This window comes from Doryrhamphus excisus, chromosome 14, assembly GCF_030265055.1.
Source record: "Doryrhamphus excisus isolate RoL2022-K1 chromosome 14, RoL_Dexc_1.0, whole genome shotgun sequence".
Classification (NCBI taxonomy): domain Eukaryota; kingdom Metazoa; phylum Chordata; class Actinopteri; order Syngnathiformes; family Syngnathidae; genus Doryrhamphus; species Doryrhamphus excisus.
The window spans coordinates 10,436,619-10,459,157 of record NC_080479.1 but is presented as its reverse complement, the minus strand read 5'-3'; the positions used below and the strand labels follow the sequence as shown (position 1 = coordinate 10,459,157).

The 22,539-nt window shown below is 41.2% G+C and overlaps 2 protein-coding genes across 6 annotated transcripts in view; one reads left to right on the top strand and one right to left on the bottom strand.

Moving 5' to 3' along the window:
* Positions 1-22,539, bottom strand: part of trit1 (tRNA isopentenyltransferase 1) — a 58,281-nt gene that overhangs the window by 1,380 nt on the left and 34,362 nt on the right. The window contains exons 11-14 of one of the 2 annotated variants that reach the window (XM_058046557.1): positions 21,443-21,494; positions 16,606-16,684; positions 16,392-16,511; positions 16,173-16,288 (exon numbers count right to left, since the gene is read on the bottom strand). In XM_058046557.1, the coding sequence (XP_057902540.1) occupies positions 16,636-16,684; positions 21,443-21,494 (101 nt within the window). In that variant the 3' untranslated portion in view covers positions 16,173-16,288; positions 16,392-16,511; positions 16,606-16,635. Of the gene's footprint in view, positions 1-16,172; positions 16,289-16,391; positions 16,512-16,605; positions 16,685-21,206; positions 21,349-21,442; positions 21,495-22,539 lie in introns of those variants that run through there. The other variant, XM_058046558.1, reaches the window with a different exon arrangement.
* fam49al (family with sequence similarity 49 member A, like) lies at positions 610-21,940 on the top strand. 4 transcript variants are annotated; one of them, XM_058046563.1, is made up of 13 exons: positions 610-881; positions 8,473-8,564; positions 11,840-11,919; positions 13,429-13,508; positions 16,198-16,319; positions 16,398-16,503; positions 18,368-18,504; positions 18,573-18,650; positions 18,823-18,939; positions 19,661-19,740; positions 19,823-19,949; positions 20,035-20,105; positions 20,665-21,940. In XM_058046563.1, the coding sequence occupies exons 4-13, from the start codon at positions 13,436-13,438 to the stop codon at positions 20,726-20,728; spliced, it is 975 nt and encodes a 324-aa protein (XP_057902546.1). In that variant the 5' UTR covers positions 610-881; positions 8,473-8,564; positions 11,840-11,919; positions 13,429-13,435; the 3' UTR covers positions 20,729-21,940. The 4 variants fall into 4 exon arrangements, with proteins under 4 accessions (XP_057902546.1, XP_057902545.1, XP_057902547.1 ...); XM_058046562.1 differs by lacking the exon at positions 11,840-11,919; XM_058046564.1 differs by lacking the exon at positions 13,429-13,508.

The following is a 22,539-nucleotide window of genomic DNA, read 5'->3' as shown; positions in this document are numbered from 1 at the left end:
TTGGTGACAATTCTAAAAAAAATTCAAAATAAATATCCTCTGAAAAATGTATATATTTCAATTATGTTCATTTTCAACAGCCAAAATTGCTTGAAAATAAAAATGGCATCAATATGGTCTGTCATTATATATTCTATATTTTTCCAGCCTCTGCCTATAAGCACACTCATGTTACTTACTGTACTCCCAACAAAACATTGATGGCCTGTGATGCTTCATAAATGTCGAGCTCTATTTGAATCGAGAGTTTGTCAGCACTGGCCAGTCATGTGACTTCCCCTCGTGCGGCACTGTAAGCGCATGATGCCTCGCAGTCACTCCCACACACTTTGCAAAAATACCCAGCTTGCACATCCTTAGTCACCATGATTCACTTTCACACCGGGTGCACAAACAATGCCATAACGCCAATAATAAAAAAAAAACATATACATGCACACAGAGGAGTCAAAGTGTAAGGGGGGAGGGGGTGTTGTGGGGACGTGTGCATGGTGAGGGTCTTTGTGAGAGCGAGAGGTGGGAGGGCTGGAGGGAGGAGGGGGGGGGGGGCATGGCGTTCTATTTCTCATAGACCAACAGCTGCTGTCTTTAGTGCAGAGAGGCAGAGGAGGGGAGGGCCGAGTGGCGTGAGGCAGTGCATGCGCTCCGTGTTCAATCCACAGCCCCGTGGCTCGCTATAGGATAAAGAAGCCTCCTCTGAGCAGAAGCCACACAAGGGATTTCTTTTCTAACCCCCCTCATCCCAACCTCCTCCTAGTGCTGTTCATCCTCACGCCGCTTCCCGCTTCTTTTATTTTTGCCCTTTGTCCTCCTCTTTTGTTCCCTTGCATCCAACCTCAGGGAAAAAAAGAAAGGCACATCATCCTGCACTCCTGCAGCCGGTAAGCTAGCTAGACTCCTTCATGTCATGCTTGTGGGGAAGGGAAGGGGATCGCTGCATCCCAAAAGGGGTGGGGAGGAGACTGGATGGATGCTGACTGATGCTTGGTTTTGAGGGTTTAGTTTAGGGATGTCGAGGGGGGGGACGGTCAACTGGGGCTTGTCCTCTTTTCACTGCGGCGTGTCTCGGTCGCCGCTACATCATCTTCACACTTCCTGTGACCATCAGGCAAAACCCAATCACCAGGAGAAGCACAGAGGAAGCTAATAATGTGGATTCATGGGTGTATATGTTACGGCTGATGGATGCTCACACTACATATGTGACCTAGAAGCATCACATGCATCATGTATCATAGAGATGGACTGGAGTACATCACCATTGCATGCATGCATGACTTGGGTCAATACAAACACGTTTATGCGCAGGGAGGCTTTTTTTTGTATGAGCTAAAAACAAAAGCATTGCTAATGAGGAAGGGTGGGTGCCTGTGAAGCAAGGGTGGAAAACAAGGAGGGAAGCAGGGAGGGAGGGAGGGGAAAAAACGTGAATGGAGCAAATGGAAGGATGAATGAGGTCCTTCGCTCCAAAATGTGAGATGGGGCCCGAGGACTGGGTGTGAGAGAGTCAGTCCAAAGTCGATCATTTCAACACAAAATGGCAACAAAATACGCAATCAAAATACACATCACTTAGCTCAGGTGATGTGTCAATCAAATACATTATAGCTCATATCATTGCACGGCTATTAACAGGGCGTCCATTATCAGTTCCTGTTATCACGGTCACCATGACAACCTAGCTCAGATGTTTTCCTAAAAACAAGGACCATTCCATCACAATCTCCACGCAGGTGCATATTAGTTAATATGCTAATATCAAAAGAGAGTGGGGTCTAAATATTTAATCAGTGTGTAGGTTATTTTTTTTTTAGTGCTATGGTATTTACTCCACTGTTGCTAGGACACTCCCTTTGAACATTTGAATCCAGCCCTCTCATTGGCTGGCAGCGATGATGCAAGATTCCCTCACCCCAAATCTTTCCTGCGCGCCCATAGAAACATCACAACCTCTCTCCTCCCCTATACCTCTCTTTCCCCCCCTCCTCCTCTCGCTTCATATCCGCTCCTTGTCCATCACAAGATCGTAAAGTCGTGCATTTATTTATTCTCGCTCTCCCTCAGCGTCCACGCAAGCCGCCATCTCTCACATCTCCCTCCGTCCATACGAAGCAGAGTATTGCATTAACGTGGCCCAGCATGTGTCAGCTTTATCAGGTTCGACAAGGCGGAAGACATAATTTGGCGGGGCAGGAGATTGCCTTGCCCTTGATTCAATGGCCGCTCTCTTGCATCACCTTGCACAATGCATTTCTAATGGGACATTTATGTCATCACAGCGATCTATCCACAAGACATGTGGCGGCTGATCACTTAATCCGTGCTGAGGGACTGGGAATAGATGATGGGAGAGGAAATTGCTGGGTTCCTGAGCATGAATGCATCACTATTTGGAGCAATGTTTTCATGGTGATGCCAATATGCTGGAACATGATCATCGCAAAGATGGCCAACATGTGACATTAAAAATGATATATTTTTCCCACCAAAAGGTCAAGGTTGCTTTTTTTTTTTTTAAACTGCACAGGCTTTCAAATATAACCGTCATATAAGTGTATAAATAAGTGAACCACTGGTACTGCCTTGTAGGACTAATTTGTTCCATGGTTACTATGACTGTAATTAATGGTACACAGATGCTGAAAAGTGTATAAATAAGTTAAGCACTGTTAATGCCAAAATGTAAAAAAAACAAGCCGCATTTTCTACCCGATTTTCCATCATATTAAATGTTATACAACCCCAGGGTCATTGGACTTGAGCAGGGGTCTCAAACACGCGGCCCGCAGGCCAAATGTGGCCCCCAGGACACTAGTTTGAGACCCCCGCCTTGATTTTATGTTAGTGCGGCCCGCGCAAGTTTGATATGGATGCTGTATGGTATCATGTACCCAGAAAAAATTATTACGTTTGATTAACGTTCATGTTAAAGGTTAAATAACTGTTAATAGTTATCCTCCCTATCCGTGTGGAAGTGGTAACTTTTTGGCTATTTAAGTTTAAAGGAAATAACTTGAAGGCTACCGTTTAGGTCGCTAGCTCTCTAGTTTGCGAGTTAGCATGTGTCTCAAGACCCTGCAGTTGCGCAATATGTTGTAAATAAAAAGAGTATAAATGTGACTATAGTCGTGTTTTGTCATGTCTACAGGGCTCTAATAATGCTTTGTTCATTTTAATCTGAAAAAAATAATTTGTCTACCCACCAACTATATGTGGTTTCTTAAGTTTTTATTATTTGCCGTTTTATTGTTATTATTATATTTATTTATTTTTCTTTATTCTTGATTTGTTTATTTATTTTTCATCTTATTTTGTGCAGAAAAATAAAAAATTAGATATTTGAGAACAGTGGAATGTTTTATCAGAGCTTTTCTTGTAGAAAATTGGAACCAAAGCAAAGTTTTTTAAATTTTTTTGTTTTTAATAAATGCATTTTTTTTTTAAAAACCTGATGCGGCCCAGTCTCACCCTGACCCGAGCTCCAGTGGACCCCAATTAAATTGAGTTTGAGACCCATGGACTAGAGCATATGATAGTATTACCTCAGCCAAGGAGGTTTTTCAACATGTTTTTGACTTTGGCATTCATTTGAATGGGGAAAATAGCAGGCATATGCAGTAGGGGGATAGCTTTCAAGGTTCCTCCTATTCCTGTGAAGACGGTCCAGTATATGCATAATGATCTTCTTCAGCCTTCACTGAATACAGCATTGCTGAGTCTGCAGTCGTGGCTGACATGAGACAGTGAAGAAATCTTTTGCCGATAACCGCAAAGCAACCCCGCTCACGCACGAACACCTCTGGGTCAAAATATTTTGACACCCAATGGCTGCCGACGGGACTTTTCGCCAAGAGAAACAGAAAGCTGCGTCATGCAGATGTACAGCATTGCTGCCAATGAAGCTGAATGAATGTTTTACAGCTGTGTTATTGGGAACATACAACTTCCATATGTTTGTCTGTGTGGAATTCCTGAAAAAAAAGCCTGGCATTTCATGTTGGAGTTAATCTCTCTTAATCTAGTTGACTGCCTGACCCATCTCTCCGGCAGATGTTCAAACATCTGTCACTTTGTTCCCTGATGCTCCTTTTGTGTTCTTTGGTTGTTCAGGGGCTGGAACACACGTTCACAATTGTAGCCAAGCTAATAGCAACATCGGAAATTGACATATGAGCCTTCTTTGCTTGGTAATCGTGTAATTTAATCCACGAGTGTCTGGAATCGGGGATAACTCCCCCAGAGGAGAGATGATCCTGTTACCATGGGGGCACACGGTGGTGTGGGAGGATGCAGTGAGATGGCAGCAGGTCTGAATAAACAGACAACATGGAGGTTTTAAATACGAGGAGATTAAGCATCATAATCCCATTTTTGTGCAGAATCGTGGATTTAAAATGGGGACTATCTGCGTCTAATGGTATGGGAAAATAATGACTGGCACGTACATTTAGAGTAGTTACTGAAGAACTGAGTAGAGTAGTTACGGAGGAAGTACGGCACATACAAGTCACGTAGTTATTGAGGAACTAACAAGGAGCTAATGACCAGTTACTGACGAACTAAGGCACATACATGTAGAGTGGTTATTGAGGAACTAATGACTAAGGCACATACATTTAGAGTAGTTACTGAAGAACTGAGTAGAGTAGTTACGGAGGAAGTACGGCACATACAAGTCACGTAGTTCTTGAGGAACTAACGAGGAGCTAATGACCAGTTCCAGACAAACTAAGGCACATACATGTAGAGTGGTTATTGAGGAACTAATGCCTAAGGCACATCAAATTAGAGTGGTTACAGGGGACCTACGGCACAAATCTAGAGTAGATATTGAGGGACTAATGAGGAGTTAATGAGTAGTTACTGAGGAGCTACGCCACATACATGTAGAGTAGTTATTGAGGAACTAATGGAGAACTTATGAGGAACTAATGAGTAGAGTAAGGCACACATATTTACAGTAGTTTCTGAAGACCTAATGAGTAGACACAAATCTAGAGTAGTTATTGAGGAACTAATGGAGAACTAATGAGTATAGAACTAGGGCGCATACATTTAGAGTAGTTATTTAGGAAGATATTGAGGGTTAGGGTTTGGTAGGTTCATTCGTCATTAACTAGTGTAATTCTACATATGGTATTGTAAATTAGCTTGTTTTTCTTCAGTGAATAGGCTAACCTAGCATAACAATGTTGATGAAATGTGAGTGTAATGTTAGCATTTTAGCTCACATTGCTATGCAGGTGTTGTTGTGTACCCATTGGCCTTAATGTTATGTTGTTGGATGTGATTTATGGCATATAGTATTACATTACAAGTGCAGAGATACAGTGTATATGTCAAAAGCACTTCTTTGAGACACAGTGATGGGGGCGTAGATAAACAGCTAATTTGCATTAAATCTACAGATACACAAAATAGCGGGTTCCTGAAAATGACTTTTAAACTGTTAGATTTAGGAAAACACTGTAGATTCACAGTGTGTAGTAGATTAGCAGTAGATAATAATAGTAGATTGACTCCACTACTAGCAAGAGAAACTACAAGGGATAGCTGATTTGGCTAATATTCCATCTCGACTGGTCACTATCTCACACCATCCTATAACCAAAACCTGCAGAGAGAAAAACGAATTGGAATACCTCAAAGCTACTTCTCAGAGTATCATGCTGTTCTTTATCGACCTGATCAATCGCATCCAACAATTTTCGCCGAACCGCTCAAATTCCCTCCCTGTAGTCCTGAATGGGATCGATGACCACAATTTAGACTAAAGGTGACCAGAAGGCAGGCTGTAATGTAAATGAGCTAGTTAGCCACGGGGTCAAGTGTCTAGTTGTTAAAAAGATTCGATGAAGGAGGGATGACTTTTTACACACATTTACACACCATCTGCTCTATTTCTTCTAAGTGACTGTTGTGTGTTTCCATGTGCCAGATCTGCTCGGGTGCCCTGGGATGTTGGCTGGCGTTTGGTGTTTGATCAGCCTCGGTGTATTTTCCCCCCTTTTCTGCACACATGAACGCACGCTCACGCTGACTAATTAGCCCAGCGTGAGCCAGAGTGGGTTTTTCTATCTCGTGGACCCATCAGTCCTCTGGCATCAGATCAAAACAAAGCATGGAAACAAAACCTATTCTTTTTGGGTCCATGCCTTTTCTATTTTTGACCTCTCTCATTGGAGAAACGCCGCATCGTCTACTGTGTGCCTGCGTTAGACACACTGCAGCACTTTGTGATGGAGCGTGGCCCTCTCCAGGGACACGCCAGGCTGATGTACGACCTCGACGCGCTGAGCTGTATATAGATTCTAGGTCAGGCAGGGGTCAGAGGTCAGCCCATTCAGCCATTCTTTGTGGTGGTGTCTCGCGGCGCGGCTTCATGCTACATTTGTCATCGTGACTTGTCTTAAGTAGTCAATTTAAGGAACATACAAGAATACCACTATGACAAGAGAACGACACTGGACGGGGGCACAAATATCAACATCATGACACACAGTATATAGTATACATAATAGACATTTCGGACGAGAGGCGGGGTACACCCTGGACTGGTGGCCAGCCAATCACAGGGCACATATAGACAAACAACCATTCACACTCACATTCATACCTATGGACAATTTGGAGTTGCCAATTAACCTGGCATGTTTTTGGAATGTGGGAGGAAACCAGAGTATCCGGAGAAAACGAACGAAAACATGAGGAGAACAGGCAAACCTCCACACAGAGATGCCAAAGCGGAGATTCGAACCCAGGTCTTCCTGATCTCCTGACTGAGTGGCCATACTTTACTTTACTTTATTATCCTGTTTTATATTGGTATTGTATACTTCCCCCAAGGGCACATTGTAATGTAATGTAATTTAACCGAATGTAATCTAAGTGATGGTATTCAAATATTAATTACTACATTAAATACAAGCAGCAGATCATTATATGTTAAATACACAGGCTAGAATAATAATTGAGAGGTTACTGATCATTTAAATAATTTAAATAATGTTGCTCCTTCCACTTTTTTGTGTTAGATGTCCTCACATGGCGGTCGAGTGGTTAGCGCGCAGACCTCACAGCTAGGAGACCAGGGTTCAATTCCACCCTCGGCCATCTCTGTGTGGAGTTTGCATGTTCTCCTCGTGCCTGCGTGGGTTTTCTCCGGGTACTCCGGTTTCCTTCCAAAAGTATGCTAGGTTAATTGGCGACTCCAAATTGTCCGTAGGTATGAATGTGAGTGTGAATGGTTGTTTGTCTATATGTGCCCTGTGGTTGGCTGGTGACCAGTCCAGGGTGTACCCTGCCTTCCGCCCGAAGACAGCTGGGATAGGCTCCAGCACCCCCCGCGACCCTGGTGAGGAAAAAGCGTTAGAAAATGAATGAATGAATGAATGTCCTCACTTTGTTGTCCCACTTTCTCCCTCAAATCCAGTCCAAGCTGATACAAGAAAGTTTATAGAAACAAGAGCAGGGAGGCCATTAATGAGCACAATTGAAAATAGTAATCTATCAAAATGGTGTAGTCGGGCCCTCAAGCTGTGTGGGTAGAATTAGATTAGCTCTTGAATAGACTTGACAAGAGCATTAATATTTGTGACAACAGCCGCCTCTTTCATTGCAAAGCGCTGCATTCAAAGCCATAGGTTTGTGTGGGCGTTTCACTATTGTCAAGGAAACAAAAGGGGGGGAGGAACTTTTACTACATGTGATAAGTGAAGGCAGAGAGGTCAAACACAGTGCAATTCACCTTGCTCAAAAGTCTGTACCTCACTTGACCTTTAGCTGCCAGTACAGCTCAATAAGCAATATGATAGACAGTCATAACAAGCTTGTGATGAAAGACGATAGAGCAATTGATCCACACGGCTTCCATCCAATTGGACTTTAGCCCCTTTCACACAGCCATGAAAAGCTGGCTTTTCATTGTTTTTGCCACAGAAGTCAAGTCATTAATATCGCTGGTCGTCAGGTTTTTCACTATATTGTATGACAGCGGGAATATGTGAAATCGCAGGCTTGGTTCATCATCCATCTACCCATGTGACTTCAGCACCTTTCACACAACCTTCAAAAGATGACCTTTTCCCTTGTAAATTAATTTTTTTCTGTGTGAACAGCACGCACCTGAAATGAAAGGTCAAAGTTGATGTGGGAATTTTCAGACTTAAGGTTTTATGATGTAACAACAATGTGATATGGGGTAATTTTTGAAATTTTGCTGCATTCTGTGTGAAATGCACAAACAAATAAATCTCCTGTTAAGGATCTGATGCAACAATTTTGGGTAATTCTGTGTAAATTCATACAAACTGCCATCTTTGTACCAAATGAAGAGTCTAGTAAGTACAGTACATTATCTTGTACTAAATGTGCAGGAAGTGTTTTTTCGATTGAGTGTGTCTCGGATGTAAAAGCAACACCTCTGCCGCCTCGTTTCCTGTTTGACTGTCTGTGCGTCTGTGTGGTTGTCAGGAGCGGGCTGCTGATGCTTTGACCAGCGCGTGGAGCTGACAAGCCCTGATTGATGCAGTAAAGTGTTCCACAGGAGTCAACGCAAACAAAAGGTAATAAAAAGCATGCACAAGAGCAGTGAAGTAGAGAACGAGTTGAACGACGCTATGGAATTTATGGTGAAGGACGTGTGAGGGGTATAGAGAGGATGCAGAAGGAAGATTCTAGAGGTTAGACCGAGCAGCCATGTTGGCGAGCAGAGTTGCTTCTGAAGAAGCCCTCGGGCAGTGACAGGAGGGATCTTTCAGGGTAGAACTGAAAGGGGGCCGCGAGCGTCGCTTTGGCCGCTTGGCTTCCTGTCTGGAGAGACGGCTTTTGGCTTTTCAGCCGCCATGTGGGAACCGATTTGAGGTTTGAAGGAGGCTCTTGGTTCTGACTACAGATGCGAGCTGTGCAGGTCCGCCGCTATAAAGAGTGCATGTGTGGAAGCCAAGACAGCCAACAGACACACTTCTATACCGTATGCTCCAATGGATTCATTCCATTCAATTAACCAGAGTCTCCTTTAGTCACTGGGGGGGGGGGGTTATAAACTTACATAACCGCCGGGGTCTTTCATTGACTAATTAGGTGAAAAAAACATTAGCGTTGATGTTGTAGATGGAAGTAGATGCATTTATACTATCATGAATGGTCAGCATTGATCGGCTTTATCTATCTCTACATGCGCTTTACTCAGCTCTTGCATGTTGCATTTGCCGTGTTGCTATTTAACAAACCCAACAGCGGTGCTAATGCTAGCTGTGCCTTTTGCTCCTCGCCTTACATTACTACTGCCGTCATCATTATTGTAGGAAATTAACTTTAAATAAATTTTTGGGGGTTTAAATTACGGAAATAACAGCCTCAGTTCATGTTCTGGAAGGTCCTGACTATGACAGGAACATTTACAGTATGTCCAGTGACCTTTATTCCATGAGGATATTTTTTTTTTTAAAAGTGGAGGTCAGATGCTGCCGTTTGGATTACTGGAGCACCTTTGGGCCATCGGTAAGACTAAAAAAGACACTTGATGGAGATGTGCAGTGACATCACCAGGCCAGTGTTGAAACAGAGAAGTGAGTCAGGCTTAAGGGGATTTTTATTTATTTTTTTAACGTTAGCTTGCATAGGAAAGCGAGACATTCTATATTTTATTTAAAAGGCAAAATAGTGTCATTTTAGTGTCTGCTTCTACTTTCACAAGCAAGGCATCGGTTTGAAAAAAAAAAAACAACAACCAGAAAACCACATCTTTAAATAGATGGGTGAAAAAGAGAAGTGTGAAGTGGAAAGAGACACAAAGCGAAACAAGACGAGAGTAGAAGTTTACAGTTATTAGTTTTTAGTGATCGCAGAGAGAGACTGCTGATGCCACTGGGGGATTTCGTGGGGAATAACACAAAGGAACTGCTTAAAAGGATAAAAGTAGTGACGCATTTTCCAGAAGGAAAACCAAGGGTAAGCGACTTCATATTAAACATGGCTGTTATGGTAGCAGCTGGACATTTTTACCAGCATCCTTTACTGAGGCGAGCAGACGATATCACCGGGCCAACGGTTACCTGGCAACCGTAAGCCGAGGGCTGCTCTCGGTGTGGACCTCATGCTGCTGCGGTAGTCAATGTGCTCTCATCGGCCACAACATTAGGGACACACACACACACACACAGTCTATAATGCAAGCAGCTGTGTCCAAAAACTGCTCCATTCATCGTAATAATTCAATATGTGTGCAACGTGTGTCCTATATGACATAAAGCAGAAAGCTGCAGATTCTTGGAGCTAAGACTATATAGTTCATATATGACTGAATCAACATCTATACAGTTCCTCCTTAACGCCACCCAACACATTTCAAAAGTAGAAGCGCAGCACATGAGACAAGACCCGAGTTCCGAATCGAAAGCGCTTCAGTCAGTGTCAGCAAGCTTGCCTCAGCCAATGTACTGTACCATGTAACATAATTCCTTCCTCTTCCTCGTCCTTATGCGCACTCCGCTGCTGCATTGCAAACTCCCTCTGCCTCCTGCTGCTAACAGCGGGAGGATGGCATCTTGTATTGACGACTCATAATGATGGAAAATACTGCACGATTCAGTTTTGAAAGGCCCCCTATTAAGTGTTATGTTTTAATGACGTCCTTACAGTAATGTGTGTGTGTGTCCCCGGAGCCTGAGAGAACCAAACGAGGGGGGGGAAGTAAAACATCATCTCGCTCACTTGTGAGAGAAAGGCTCGTTTTTCCAGAGTTTTCTCGACATCGTGCGCCTCCAACCCACGCCTAGCTAGATGAAACCGCCATGTGTATACGCCCACCACTTCGCCGAGGACCGATTTGAAATTATAAACAAACAAAAAACAAACAGGCTTTGCTACACATCTTGAAATAAAACCTGGTAAAATCGGATTATTTCGACCTGCATTTAAAATCTCCAACATTGGCACTCCGATACAAGCAGTCGATTCCAAGTCTATCGAGCAGCACCCTATGTGACAAGATATTTTTTGTGAGGGTTATAGCATCAAAATAGGTATTTCCCATGCCATCCATAGTTAGCTAGCTCATATTGACTTGTTTTCTTATGCTTAAATGCACAGACAAGGGAAATAAATGTGTTCATGTTTTACATAAGCACTGTGAATGATGGGCAAAATTAAAAAAAAACGTGCACTTCCCCTTTAAGCAATGTGGCAAAACGGGGTGCAATCCTTGGCTGCAACCAGCAGGGGCGCTATCGAGTCAGTCTGAATTTGTTTGCTATGTCTGAAAATGAGGATGGGTTCACTACAATAAGAGTTAACTTTGTCTCCTGTTGCTTTTAAGGAAGATGACTGTTTCATTTCTCCTGTGGGTCGATATTAAAGTTTTGTTTATGGAGCGGATTAGATGAGATTTGCCTATTATCTTAATTAGTTTTTAACTGCACTATTACTATGGGACATAATATAACTGTTGAAACAAATATAATGCCCTTGCAATGATAATCGCACACGATTTTTGTTGATCTCCGATGTCTAAAAGAGAATGTCAGGAAATATCTACAGACTGATGTACAGTGAGGAGCATTAGGAGTGAGACACGCGTACAAGGCACGCTGTTATTAGGTTACTATAGCAATGTAAATGGATTAAAAGCCGCCGCTGAGCCCCTCGCGACTCCCAACGAGTGAGCTAAATGATTCACTGCTGGATTCAGACCCCCTTCCACTCTAATCAAATAGGACTATTAGACTCTGAGCCAGCGTCACTTACAGTTAAAACATCAGGCTTTACACACAAGAGCAAATGTGATTATTGCCGGGTTTTGCGAATTGTGTGCATTTTTTGCTGTTTCCCCCCCGCCCAGGTCGCCAGCCATGGGGAACCTCATTAAGGTCCTTGGCAAGGATTTAGAGAACTGTCCTCATTTTTTCCTGGACTTTGAAAGTAAGTGAGCACTGGGGTGTGTGTGCGTGCTTGAATTGTGAGTGCACATGGGTGTGTATACTGTACATGTGTGTGTGTGTGTGTGTGCGGAGCAGAGGTTGCAGGGCGGAGCCATTTTAATGGATGGTGTGTTGTTGTGGGTGTTGTGTTGTCATAACCAGACACTCTCTAGTCCCACTCCCACTCAGGCCACTACATTTAGGTACACATGCATCGAATAAAATATGATTTATATTTTTTATAAAAATGTAAAATATTTTTAGATAAAAATATTAACATATTATATTTGAAAATCATATATCTTGTATTAATATTAACCTATATTATTAACTTTGTATTAATAATAACTTATAATTTATTTAGTAGAAATTATTAGTTAATTGCACAAGCTATTATTTCAATATCTTCCAAATATTTTATTTTTTTATAAAAATGTAAAATATTTTTAGATAAAAATATTAACTATTATATTTGAAAATCATATATCTTTTATTAATATTAACCTATATTATTAACTTATATTAATAATAACTTATAATTTACTTAGTAGAAAATATTGTTAGTTAATTGCACAAGCTATTATTTCAATATCTTCAAAATATTTTTTTTTTTATAAAAATGTTAAATACTTTTAGATAAAAAATATTAACATATTATATTTGAAAATCATATATCTTTTATTAATATTAACCTATATTATTAACTTATATTAATAATAACTTATAATTTACTTAGTAGAAAATATTGTTAGTTAATTGCACAAGCTATTATTTCAATATCTTCAAAATATTTTGTTTTTTTAATAAAAATTTTAAATATTTTTAGATAAAAAATATTAACATATTATATTTGAAAATCATATATCTTTTATTAATATTAACCTATATTATTAACTTATATTAATAATAACTTATAATTTATTTAGTAGAAAATATTATTAGTTAATTGCACAGTCTACTATTTCAATATCTTCCAAATATTTTTTTTTTTATAAAAATGTAAAATATTTTTAGATAAAAATATTAACATATTATATTTGAAAATCATATATCTTTTATTAATATTAACCTATACTATTAACTTATATTAATAATAACTTAATTTATTTAGTAGAAAATATTTAGTTATTTTTTATTATTATATTTAGTAAATATAATATAATATTTAGTAAATATTTAATTGCACAAGCTATTATTTCAATATCTTCCAAATATTTTATGATACTATATTATCAGCGCAAATACATATTATTTGATTTATCTCTCCCCTTTAATGACATTATTTTGAGCAATACGAGTGGGATTAAAGAACATCTGTGTCCATGTTGCCATGCAGCCGCCATACCATCCCCACAACTCACTCATCCGCTCCCACACCACATCCATACACACACACATACATACATATTTATGCACACACAATGTGGCATACATGCACAAGCGTGCACAGCACCCCGGCCGACACCCATCCCCTCATCACCCACAGATCTCTCCCCTCTTTCTGTTCCAGGGGGCTCATGGGAAACCTCCTGAAAGTGCTGGCTTGCGCCGAACTTGAGCATGGCCCAATAGTTTTCCTTGACTTTGAACGTGAGACCATCCGCTTCTTATACTTTTTATTTTGATCTCTTTCTCTCTGTTGCCTCCCCCCACCCCATTTATTCCCCCTTCATTCATCCAAATCATCTTTATTCACACAGTGCCCCCCTACTCCTTTTTTTTATTATTTTGCACCCACAGGACTGGCATTTGCAGGCCTTTCAGAAAGACGCACAAAGTTGACAGACACACAATTGGCGGTGGCGGCAGGACGATAATAAGTTACACAAACAAGGGGAAGAGAAACAAATGGCAGCCCTGTGTGTGGGTTTCTGTTGCTCTGCTAACACAAAAGAATCCATCCCTCGGCATCCTTCCACCTCCTCATCTCCTTGTGTGTGTGTCTGTGTGTTGCACTAAATCATGTGTGTGAGAGATGGCAGAACGCAAGGAAGATGTACACAAATTAACCCACCTCTGTCCCCCCTTTTCCCCATTTTCCTAACAAGTGTTATATTTTCATACCGCATATGATGATGTCCTTGTGAACAAGAGGAAAAATATGTTTTCTGTATTTGTGTTAGGGCAGCACGACGGTCGAGTGGTTAGCGCACAGACCTCACAGCGAGGAGACCAGGGTTCAATTCAGTTCTCCCCGTGCATGCGTGGGTTTTCTCCGGGTACTCCGGTTTCCTCCCACATTCCAAAAACCTGCTAGGTTAATTGGCCACTCCAAATTGTCCATGGGTATGAATGTGAGTGTGAATGGTTGTTTGTCTATATGTGGTAACCACTCCAGTCAGCTAGAATAGGCTCCAGCATCCCCCTAATGAGGATAAGTGCTATAGAAAATTGATGGATTTTAACACTAGGAAGGACTGTGGCCGTTTTTCAACCATAACGTCAATCTGAATTCCCCGCCAAAAACAGCGCAATCTCAGCAGCAGTGTTGCAGCACATTAATCAAATAGTGATGCTCAGTAGTGTGCAACTACTGGTAAATATTATGACTCCCCAGCAGGGAGGGGAAAACAGCCTGAGGGTGCAAAAATAATGCTCTACCGGCACACTCCTCTTTTTTTTTTTTTTACCTGAGTCACATTTGACACAGATAGCTGAGAGAAAAACAAACACCAGGATGACTCAAGAGGACTATTTTTATGAGCGTGTGTCCCTCAAACATTTATTCCCCTCCTCCCTGTGTGCGCACCCGGCATGTCGCATGGGAGCACGACGGGAATAAATCTCGTTTCCCTTCAGTGAAAAGTTAACAAAGCTGGCACTCGAGTTGTTTATCCTAACATTGTACTGCAACTGTACCGCTACAAGTGCTCCAATTAAGGCAGATGTTTTTAATTAACCAAACTAAATTTTAAATCTCATATTCATATTTGCGACCAGGGTTCAATTCCACCCTCGGCCATCTCTGTGTGGAGTTTGCATGTTCTCCCCGTGCATGCGTGGGTTTTCTTCGGGTACTCCGGTTTTCTCCCACATTCCAAAAACATGCTAGGTTAATTGGCGACTTGTTATATAATAATCATTATTATATTATTAGAGCCTCTTATTATTACTATCATTATTATTAGTATTCTGATTATTACTACTACTAGTAGTAGTAGGCTATTATTAGCCTGCTTTTGAGATTATTTTTGTAATAAATAAATAAACAAATAAATAAGGTCGAGTGATTAGCGCGTAGACCTCACAGCTAGGAGACCCGAGTTCAATTCCACCCTCGGCCATCTCTGTGTGGAGTTTGCATGTTCTCCCCGTGCATGTGTGGGTTTTCTCCGGGTACTCCGGTTTCCTCCCACATTCCAAAAACATGCTAGGTTAATTGGCCACTCCAAATTGTCCATAGGTATGAATGTGAGTGTGAATGGTTGTTTGTCTATATGTGCCCTGTGATTGGCTGGCCACCAGTCCAGGGTGTACCCCGCTTCTCGCCCAAAGACAGCTGGGATAGGCTCCAGCACCCCCCGCGAGCCTCGTGAGGAAAAAGCGGTAGAAAATGCATGAATGAATATTCATATTTGCACTCAACCATATATATAAAATAACACTTTGATAATGATGTGGAGTGCATGAGAAAGTGAGAAAAAAAACATAGCTTTCTTTGACCGCATGTTCATTCATGAACAAGTGTACGGCACAGGAGCAAGAGAACGGATGTTAACATGTGATAACAGCAAGTGCAATATGAGTTTCAGAACATTTTAAAGCGCACGCAGAGTCAGAGAAAGCTGCTGGTGATATTTCTAATGCGGCTATCTTGTAGTGTGCATAAAAACAGCTGTTCATGCCAGTGTTTTTTGTTGAACTCGCACCCGGCAACTATAGGAAAGTTAGTCATCCATCCATTTTCTATGCCGCTTATCCTCGCTCGGGTCAGAGTGGTATGCTGGAGTCTATCACAGCTGTCTTTGGGTGAGAAGCGAGGTACACCCAGGATATGTCGCCAGCCAATCGCAGGGCTAATAATTTATTGATATGAATTTTCATGACTTGTTTAGATATACAGTGCTAAAAAAAAGTGTTGGATTTGAACTTAATCAACAGAGGTACATTTTATTTAGTGCGGATGCTTCTATGTCTTTTATCTTGCTCTTTAGGGGATATCATCCTTGCAGCTCTTCAATTCACACAAATGTTCCTTTTTATGTTCCCCTTGGGCTACCCAACAACACCCCCCTCTCCCTTCCCGCTCCTTACCTCCCATCCTGCCTTTCCTTCTCAGATGCCCAGCCCACCGAGGCCGAGACCGCCGTGTGGAATCAAGTTAGCGCCGTGCTGGAGGAGGCTCATGGGATACTGGCCGAGCTGCAGTCCTATAATGGTGCTGGGCAGGAGATACGAGAAGTGAGTGGAATAGAGAGCTGATTGAACATTTGTTGTTTTTGGAAGTAACATCTGCTTGTGTGTGTGTCTCACCTGCAGGCCATTCAGAACCCAGGTGACCTCGCTCTGCAGGAGAAGGCCTGGAACGCCGTCTGCCCTCTGGTGGCCAAGCTGAAGCGGTTCTATGAGTTCTCACTGCGACTGGGTGAGCGTCTGCCATCATGACGCACCATATTTCAATAATGCATTTATTTGAACGTTTAGTATAGACAGAATCATCCATGCTGTTTTTCCTCTGCGGACTCACCTTTTTTCTGGTCTTACACTGTAATGTGAATTATGTGCACACACACACACACATAGTGCCAGCATCCAGGCAGCCGTTGCTACAGTAACAGAGAGAGATAGAGAGAGAAGAAGAAGGATGGAGTTAGCCAGCCGCCTCTGCTCTGCCTACTAATAACATCCTGAACATTGTGTTCCCAGTGTGTCATGGAAAGACTCACCAATAATTTATGCTAATGTCTTGCTGCTAATGCTTCCATGCTTACATCTATATTGTTAGCGTTCTACTGTAGCTATTCATTTAACAAGCTAGCAACAAGCTAGGATATATACAGTATATCTACCTAGCTAGTTTTTACTAGATGGCTATAATCGACCTACTCACACACCTGGCCATTACCTAGCTACATACATATTTACCCACCTAGCTAGCTACGTATATACCTACCTATCTAGTCAGCTGCCATGCTATCTATCAAGCTAGGTAGCTATTGCCTACCAAGCTACCTATAGTTACGCTCCTACTTGTATAGCTAGCTAGCTACCTATTTACCCTCTTATGGTACGTCCTGCCTATTTATTAACTGGCCTAGCACTCTAGTTAGAGATTTACCTTCCTACCTATTTAGCTAGCTAGTATATATATATATATATATATATATATATATATATATATATATATATATATATATATATATATATATATATATATATATATATATATATACCTACCTATCTAGTCAGCTGCCATGCTATCTATCAAGCTAGGTAGCTATTGCCTACCAAGCTACCTATACTTACGCTCCTACTTGTATAGCTAGCTACCTATTTACCCTCTTATGGTACTTCCTGCCTATTTATTAACTGGCCTAGCACTCTAGTTAGAGATTTACCTTCCTACCTATTTAGCTAGCTAGTATATATATACCTACCTATCTAGTCAGCTGCCATGCTATCTATCAAGCTAGGTAGCTATTGCCTACCAAGCTACCTATATTTACGCTCCTACTTGTATAGCTAGCTAGCTACCTATTTACTCTCTTATGGTACTTCCTGCCTATTTATTAACTGGCCTAGCACTCTAGTTAGAGATTTACCTTCCTACCTATTTAGCTAGCTACTATTTTCCAGTGGTGGTAGCAAGTCAGTGTGACACGACAGGTCGAGTCAAGTCTTAAGTCATAGGCTTGACATTTTCGAGTCCTTACAAGCACTGTATAGTGTTTACCAAATTTTTAGGGGGATTTTTGTCCATCATTTACAATCTTTATGAGAGACACGAACACACGTCTCCCTTTTCTGTGCATTCTAAAGATATAAAAACAGATAAAATTAATGCACGTAATGGGACATGGCTAATTTTTAATGATGTGTTTGGTTTGGTCTGACTGGCCATTATATAAAGAAACAGGTGCGGTGTACTAGACTAGAGTTCGCCCTAAGCTAGCATGGCTGCTTGCTGTCTAAGCCCCCAGCAGGAGAGGCCCTTTAGATGAAACACTCCAGTGCTGTATTTATAGAAGGCCCTATGCATTTTTAATGGACACAACCGGATGGGGCCCTCATACGCTTTCTTTCACTCTGTGAGGCACATGCATCCTCTCAGGACCTTTGAGGCGGCAAGTCCATTACAAAGGTTCAATGGGGGATGACTCGTGGGACAGACACATGGGCAAACGCCATTTTGTCATCCAACAAACATCATGGCAAGATCACGAGCCAATTGCACTGGGAGACGAGCGTCTTTTCAGATGCATCCGTTAATAGCGTTTACGTCTGTGCAGAGAACGCCCTGAGAAGCCTGCTGGAGGCGCTGACGAGCCCGCCCTACGCCCCCATGCAGCACTTGGAGCGAGAGCAGGCCCTGGCCAAACAGTTTGCAGAGATTCTGCATTTTACGCTCAGCTTCGACGAACTAAAGGTTGAGAAACGGCGATATGATTTCTTGTAGCAGGTTTGTAAATACCTGACGCACATATCTGTGTTTAGATGACCAATCCTGCCATTCAGAATGACTTCAGCTACTACAGGAGGACCATTAGTAGGAACAGGCTCAACAACCAACAGGTAAGGCCTTACTAGCAATATTGTTATTATTGTTTGGGCAGGACTAACCCAAATATTAAATATCCTGTCTATGTTGGATATTAGTTTGATGTGTAGGTACAAACATACCTATAGTGCAATAGAAATATTTCCGGGCTGCTCGCATCAGTTTTGTGTTGGAATTGTGTCGCAGCTGGAAGCGGAAAACGAGGTCAACAACGAGATGGCCAACCGGATGTCGCTGTTCTACGCCGAGGCCACGCCCATGTTGAAGACCCTGAGCAACGCCACCACCAAGTTTGTTTCAGAGGTACACACAACACAACTCTAAAGCACATAAGACGTCAAAATACAATACAAACAAGCTATCAAAAATGCCTCACGCAAAAATGTAGAGTAGTGTCTTAGAAAAAAGCAGTGGAATGGAGACATCGTTTGTCCAGCAATAAGCATCATATTGTGTTTGACTGCACGAGCTATACAAATGCACTTTGTCTCCCCCTTACGGTGAGTTCTGTTACTGCGTTTTAACAATGGAAATGTCAACGTAGTACATATTTGTTTTTGTTCCACTTTTGTTGTCATAATTAGTTATAAATACGATGTTAACAGACATATACTAGAGTATATGTATATTTGAAAGGTGACTTGCTAATAATCCAGAATTTAGTTTAATAATAATAGTTTTTGACTGCACGAGCTATACAAATGCACTTTGTCTCCCCCTTATGGTGAGTTTTGTTCCGTTTAAACAATGGCAATTAAAGGGACCGCAACGTATTATATATTTTTGATCTACTTTTACTATAATAGTTATGTTAATTGTACAATTTGAGTAATTTGAAAGATGATTGGCTAATAATAAATAAGTTTAATAATAGTTAGACAGCTAGAGCGCTACAAATGCACGTTGTCTCCCCTTGTGGTTAGTCATATTACTACTTTTCAACATGGAAGGTAGATAACTATAGTTGTTTTGGGGAGTAATTTGTTCCAAGTGTTCATATAACAATAATTGTGACTGTCTCCAGAATAAGACCTTGCCCATCGAGGACACCACAGACTGTCTGAGCACCATGGCCTGTGTGTGCCGTGTCATGCTAGAGACTCCGTGAGTGCTTTTCCATTGAATCAACAATCCGTCAAAACAATATAGACAAAGCTGTTTTATGTAATAATCGTGCTATTTCCAGGGAGTACCGTTGTCGGTTCACCAACACAGACACTATGTTGTTCTGCATGAGGGTGATGGTGGGCGTCATCATCCTCTACGACCACGTTCACCCCGTCGGGGCGTTCGCCAAGACCTCCAAAATTGATGTGGGTGTTTTACATAAGATGCTAATGTTGTGAAGTTAGTTTCAGATGAGAAGAAGCTACTTGTCTACTGCCTGTGTTGACACAGATGAAGGGCTGCATCAAGGTGCTGAAAGAGCAACCGTCCAACAGTGTGGAGGGACTACTCAACGCACTGAGGTGTGTGTTATGGTTATGATAATATTTTTTTTTTTAATCAGTAAAAATTTAAAAAAATAGGGAAAAATGTAAATTCATCACACAGCATCTTAACATTCCAAAGCTATACCTCAGAAATATAGACAAGTTTAAAATAAAAAAACCCTGACATTTGAAAGTTTTCCCATAAATCATTGCCTCCAAACAATGCATTCATTGGAGTGCTGCAATGACATCAGCCTCCCTCTGGGCTCTGGGTCCCTCTTGCGGAAAGAGACAGCATTGCAGCACCATCTGTCCTTCCAATGAAATGATTCTCAAACAAAATGCATAACGGAATACCTTTTTTCCATGTTTTAAACTCATACTAGTACACGTTTCTGAGGTATATAATGTTTGAGTGTTAGGTTGCTGTGTGATGAGTTTAATGTTGCTTGTAAGGTGACAAAGTGAGTGAGTTTTTTCAGAGCTGACAATCGGCTCCTGCGAAATAAAGTGTGGACACTGGTCCTCAATGAGTGGTGCTCAGTATACCACAGAGCTAAAGATGGGCTGTGATATCTCGGATGTTGCTCCTCAGGTATACGACACGACACCTAAACGACGACAGCACCTCCAAACAGATCCGGGCGCTGCTGCAATGAGCGTGGGATGCACTTAAGCGGAAGAAGAGGGTGGAAAAAGGAGCGTAAACGTCGATGACTGCTGTTTGTTTACAATAGGTGGAGGAACCTGATGATAGTACCAAGAGGAAAAAAGAATTCTATTTATTGTCAGCTGTCCACCATTCTCTCGTCTCTTGTTTTGTAAAGTAAGAAAATAGAGAAAAGAAGCCAGAAAATATAGATATATATGAAATCAAAAGTGAAGCCGCAGATGAAAATACGTAGACGACTGAGAGGAGGCTTTTATTATTAGGTGAGAATTGAAGCAAAGCTGTAGTCTGACAAGTGTTTTTGCACACACACACACACACACACACACACACACACACATGTTCCTTCCTCTGCACTGACCCGTGTGCACGCTTGTGAAGCAATGTGATGGACATTCTCCGGAGAATTGCTCCCATCGCTTTTGTGCTGTACATCAGTGCAGATGAAGGATAGGAGGACTCCATCTTTTGCAGTTTTTTTTGTGTGTGTGTTTTTTTTTTTTCTTTTACACCGGGATAACTTTTTCTCACTCTCTCCATCGGTGCTTTCGCTATCACTGTGCTTACTCGTCATCCGGCTGCTTTGAAAAGCCTTAGCCATGCATTCTGCTGCTTGAAACATTCCCATTGCAGTAGGAACATTAAGAAAAAAAATCATGCAAAAACTGCTTTTATTTGGGAAATTCATTGAATTGACACTCACCCGTTTGGAAGGACAGACGTGCGTGCTTCAGAGTCCAATGTGTCATCATCAGCTGCAGGGAGGAAAAAAAGCGCATTTTAGCTTGAAGTCAGCCAATAAGAGCCAATCTTTAAAAAACATACAAGTGCTTTACATTGGATGTCCTAGGCTTTAGTCGAATTTGATCTTCAATTCTATTTTCTAATACGTACAGGACTAAGTGCACAAGCACGGCCTGTATACATTAGATGGCATGTTGTACAAGTTCTGAGTGTAAATAAGGTGTTTTTATTCATTTGGAATCATTCAATGATGCTGAAATGGGTATGTGTCGTCTCTCTCTCTCTCTCTTTCTCTCTCTCTCTCACATTGACCATGCGTCTGCCTCATTTCTTGGACCATGCCCGTAGTCGTAGAGGAAATTCATCATAGCGAATGAACTGGAAGGGGAAGAGGGAAGTGGGCAGTGTGTGTGTGTGTGTGTGTGTGAATGTGCCTGTGTGAGTGTGTGTAAGTGTGTGGGGTGGGGGCGGGGGGCTGATAGGGGCTGTCCATTTGCTTGTTATTTTGTACATTTTGTGCAAGAATAAACTTGTCATTTATTACATTCAGCCATTGGTGTGGTGGATGTCGTCTATTATTATTATTATTATTAATAAAGTATAGTAGCCATAAAATATTGATTCTCAAATGGTATGAATACCACATTTCCTACCAGATTAAATTTTTTTTTTTAAATGATGCACGAGTTCTAACAAGTTAAAATAAGAATAGTATCAATATCCTGTGCCGTCTATTATTACTATTATTATTATTATTATTAATAATAATAATACAGTATAGTAGCCATAAAATATTGATACTAAAAAGGTATGATTACTACTTTTCCTACCAGATTAAAAAATAAATAAATAATGCACGAGTTCTAACCAGTTAAAATAAGAATAGCATTAATATCATGTGCCGTGTATTATTACTATTATTATTATTAATACAGTATAGTAGACATAAAATATTGATTCTCAAATGGTATGAATACCACATTTCCTACCAGATTTTTAAAAACATTTTTAAAATGATGCACGAGTTCTAACCAGTTAAAATAAGAATAGCATTAA

Excerpts from the sequence above, each read along its gene's own strand:
- fam49al (XM_058046561.1), top strand. The coding sequence starts at position 13,241 with ATGTTGCCATGCAGCCGCCATACCATCCCCACAACTCACTCATCCGCT. Across the intron at positions 13,509-16,197 it reads AGTTTTCCTTGACTTTGAAC|ATGCCCAGCCCACCGAGGCC; the intron begins GTGAGACCATCC and ends TTTCCTTCTCAG. Across the intron at positions 18,505-18,572 it reads TCAGCTTCGACGAACTAAAG|ATGACCAATCCTGCCATTCA; the intron begins GTTGAGAAACGG and ends ATCTGTGTTTAG.